General features: G+C 38.1%; 1 protein-coding gene across 1 annotated transcript; it reads right to left on the bottom strand.

Moving 5' to 3' along the window:
* Window positions 1-385: 385 nt before the first annotated feature.
* sst1.1 (somatostatin 1, tandem duplicate 1) lies at window positions 386-1532 on the bottom strand. Its single transcript, XM_023804240.2, has 2 exons — window positions 1301-1532; window positions 386-865 (listed from the first exon to the last, which is right to left on the bottom strand). Exons 1-2 carry the CDS (start codon window positions 1436-1438, stop codon window positions 659-661), a joined length of 345 nt encoding a protein of 114 aa, XP_023660008.1. The 5' UTR covers window positions 1439-1532; the 3' UTR covers window positions 386-658.
* Between the last annotated feature and the right edge of the window lie 1545 nt (window positions 1533-3077).

Genomic DNA, 3077 nt, shown 5'->3' with positions numbered 1-3077 from the left:
TATTTTGGAAAAACGGACCCGTTTTTAATAATTTTTTGTTGATTTGTTGCTGCTGAGTATGATCATATATAACGTCAAAGAAGTAATACATATCAAGAAAGTCGTATTACGCCGCATCAAGCTTCTTCCACAAGGAATGCAAAGTCGAGAAAAATGCCCATAAATCGCAAAACCTATCTTTTTTTTTGCCAGCGTGTTTCATACCGGGAGAATGAATTTATATATTCAAATTACAGTTGTTACACTTAAATCAGTTACCTCGCATAAATTTATAGTGATGCCGGACTTTAGACTTTTGTAATTGGACTTGTTTTGTGATCCTACAGCTAATAGTAAAAGAAAACCTAGCCAAGGAGAATACTGACAGTAACGATAGTTTAACAGGTTGAAGTCTGAAACAGATTTTATTGAAACAAACGATTTAAAATAGTTTCTCTGTTCGAAACGATAAAACATGACCTATGATATAATTTCATACATTTCTTGAAGATAATTTCTACTAAAGAAGGAATCGGGTATCAATAGCATGTATATTAAAAGATTTTTAATATAATATATTACGTGTTATATTTACATTTAAAATGGTCAGTATTTTTTGGAAACCAAAAATACAAGAAATTAGTTAATGGAACAGTTACAATATGTTAACTGGAACAAGTTAACACGACGTGAAGGTTTTCCAGAAGAAATTCTTGCATCCTGCCTTGCGTTCACGAGGAGCCAAAGCGGGACCGGCGGCTCGTTCAAGTTCGAGACGCACTTCTTCCTGATCCGCTCCGCGGGACAGGTCGTCAGGCTCCAGCGCTTCGTTCTCTACCCGCACCATTTCGGACAGCAATTCTTCTAGGGGATTTCGGGCTAGATCCTGTGAAAAAGATACCCAATCTTTGGAAGTTGATGTATGTACGTTGTTTCAGATACATTATGGACGTCACGTTAAAAGATCCACAGAATTGATAACTATAAAGACACTAGCCTACCAATTCTGTATATTAAAATATAGATTTTTTTTTTACTCAATATAACTTTTGTAAAAGCAAATAACATGAACTGAAAACTAACGGCGCATTAAAGATAAAGCACCCTGGTAAAAGCTTGGATTATTTAGACCAAATTGGTTCAAATCCCATTTAGGTTAACTTGAGGACTGTTTGCAATATGTACTTTGAAAATTATAGTTTTTTAATTTAATTTATTAGTTTTAAGTTTATTCTTTCAGAAATATAGTTAAACGCATAACAGACAGTTCACCATTACGGACGTTACACTTTAATTCAAATACATTATTCTGATGCCATACCTGTTTGCTTGCAGGTGCAAGCAGCGATCTCTGGAGCAGCTGGCGCAGTTTCAGGTCTGACGGCGCTGCAGACACGCTGCTAACCGCCAGCGCTAGAGAGAGGAGCGCAAGAGCGCATTGGATACGACTGGAAAGCATCCTTCCTAAGTCTCACGAACTCACGAATTTTAAGTTGAAATGTAGCGTAGCTGACAAGACTGCTGTGTGACACCTTCTGTTACACAAGACGCACAAACCTGCTTTTTAAACAATTAATTTGACGTCAGCTGGAGAGGGGAGGAGCGGCTCCTTTTAGAGACCTAAGCGGCGTTGTCTCGCAAGTGATGCGGTGACTAAAGTTTCCACAAATAATTGCTACTTCCTTCGGAAATTAACATTTGTTCAGCACCTTGCTGTCATTCGTAAAGGAAGTCCGCACACGTAATTCACAAATATACAGTTTAAGGTGTCATCTATATTTAGGCCTATTTGTATATTTCCTCCAAGCTCTATAGCTCTGCCATTTAAATTCCAGTTAAATTTGAAGTGAGTGTGTGCTGTACTGGTTCAAAATTGAGTTTCACACATACGAGAAATTATTATTTTTTATTGTTAATCTAAGCACATCAACTACCAAAACAATGATAACTATAAAAACCACAATTATAAGAATGTCCAACATTAACAAAATCTGACACAACATTGCAGAGCTCAAATGGATGCCTTTTCCTGGGTCATCAGGTTAATTTAAGGTAACTCTCTTGCCTAATTTACATTAAACAACATATTCTTAATTATGAAAACAAAAAGGCACAAAGGTGGAAAATTATATACATGTGGCACTAAATATTGTGTCATTGTGTGGATTGGCTGCACATAAGCTCTCTGTCACTTTCCAGGGTCCACACCTGCTGTGTTTTCTATAGCCACTCTCTTATTCAGAACGGTCAGACTGCGCAACAGCAGTTAAAGACACATTTTTGGTCTGGAGAGGAGCTGTCATTTTGGAGATGGAGCACAAGATACAAGTAAGCTGCACTTAGACCTGGCAGTGTCTGAGTTATGTTTATCACCACCTGCTTTCTTGTCGATCTGGAATGGGGTGGTCCATGCTCTGTTGTTACTGGTGTCAGTCTCAAAGAAGAAACACCATTTAGACTCAGAGAGTACCAAATGACTCACAGGGTATCCTGCACTTTTTGAAAGCTTAATGTGAAATGTTGCACATTGTAAGAGTTGGGGTAAGAAAACCATGCATCTGTTGTTTCACACTCAGAACAAATAGTATTTGAACATGTTAACAAATCTAGTTAATATTATGTAAAATTACCTTTGTTTATTTTGATCATGATTCTTTTAACCAGTTAATTCTTTTAAGTCTTCTGAGCTCACATGGCTGCAAGTGGTTGGGGGCTGCTTGTGGCTTGGCCATGTAAGCCCTTGTGCATATGATCAGAAGGTCACTGGCTGAAACCCAGCTTCAGCAGAATAGTTATACATCAATGGGCTGTTTAAGCAAGACTCCCAACCCCCTGCTCCATGGGCACCACTGCAGGTGGCTGCCCTACGCCGTCAAGCTTGGTCTCACCTATATATGTGTCTGTGTATCACAGAGAGCAAGATGGGGTAGGTAAGAAAAGAATGTCCCCACAAGGATCAATAAAGTGTTCATTATTATTATTATTATTATTATTATTTATTTGCACCTCATTTTGTCTTTTTCACATTACCCCTGTGGGTGCCCTAAGAAAATGTGTGTCAATAGTGAGTGGCATGATCCAGTTAAAATGAGCATGAA

The sequence above is a fragment of the Paramormyrops kingsleyae genome, chromosome 17 (genome assembly GCF_048594095.1).
Source record: "Paramormyrops kingsleyae isolate MSU_618 chromosome 17, PKINGS_0.4, whole genome shotgun sequence".
NCBI lineage: Eukaryota > Metazoa > Chordata > Actinopteri > Osteoglossiformes > Mormyridae > Paramormyrops > Paramormyrops kingsleyae.
Note: the sequence above shows the minus strand (reverse complement) of the source record. Positions and strands in the feature narration are given on the sequence as shown.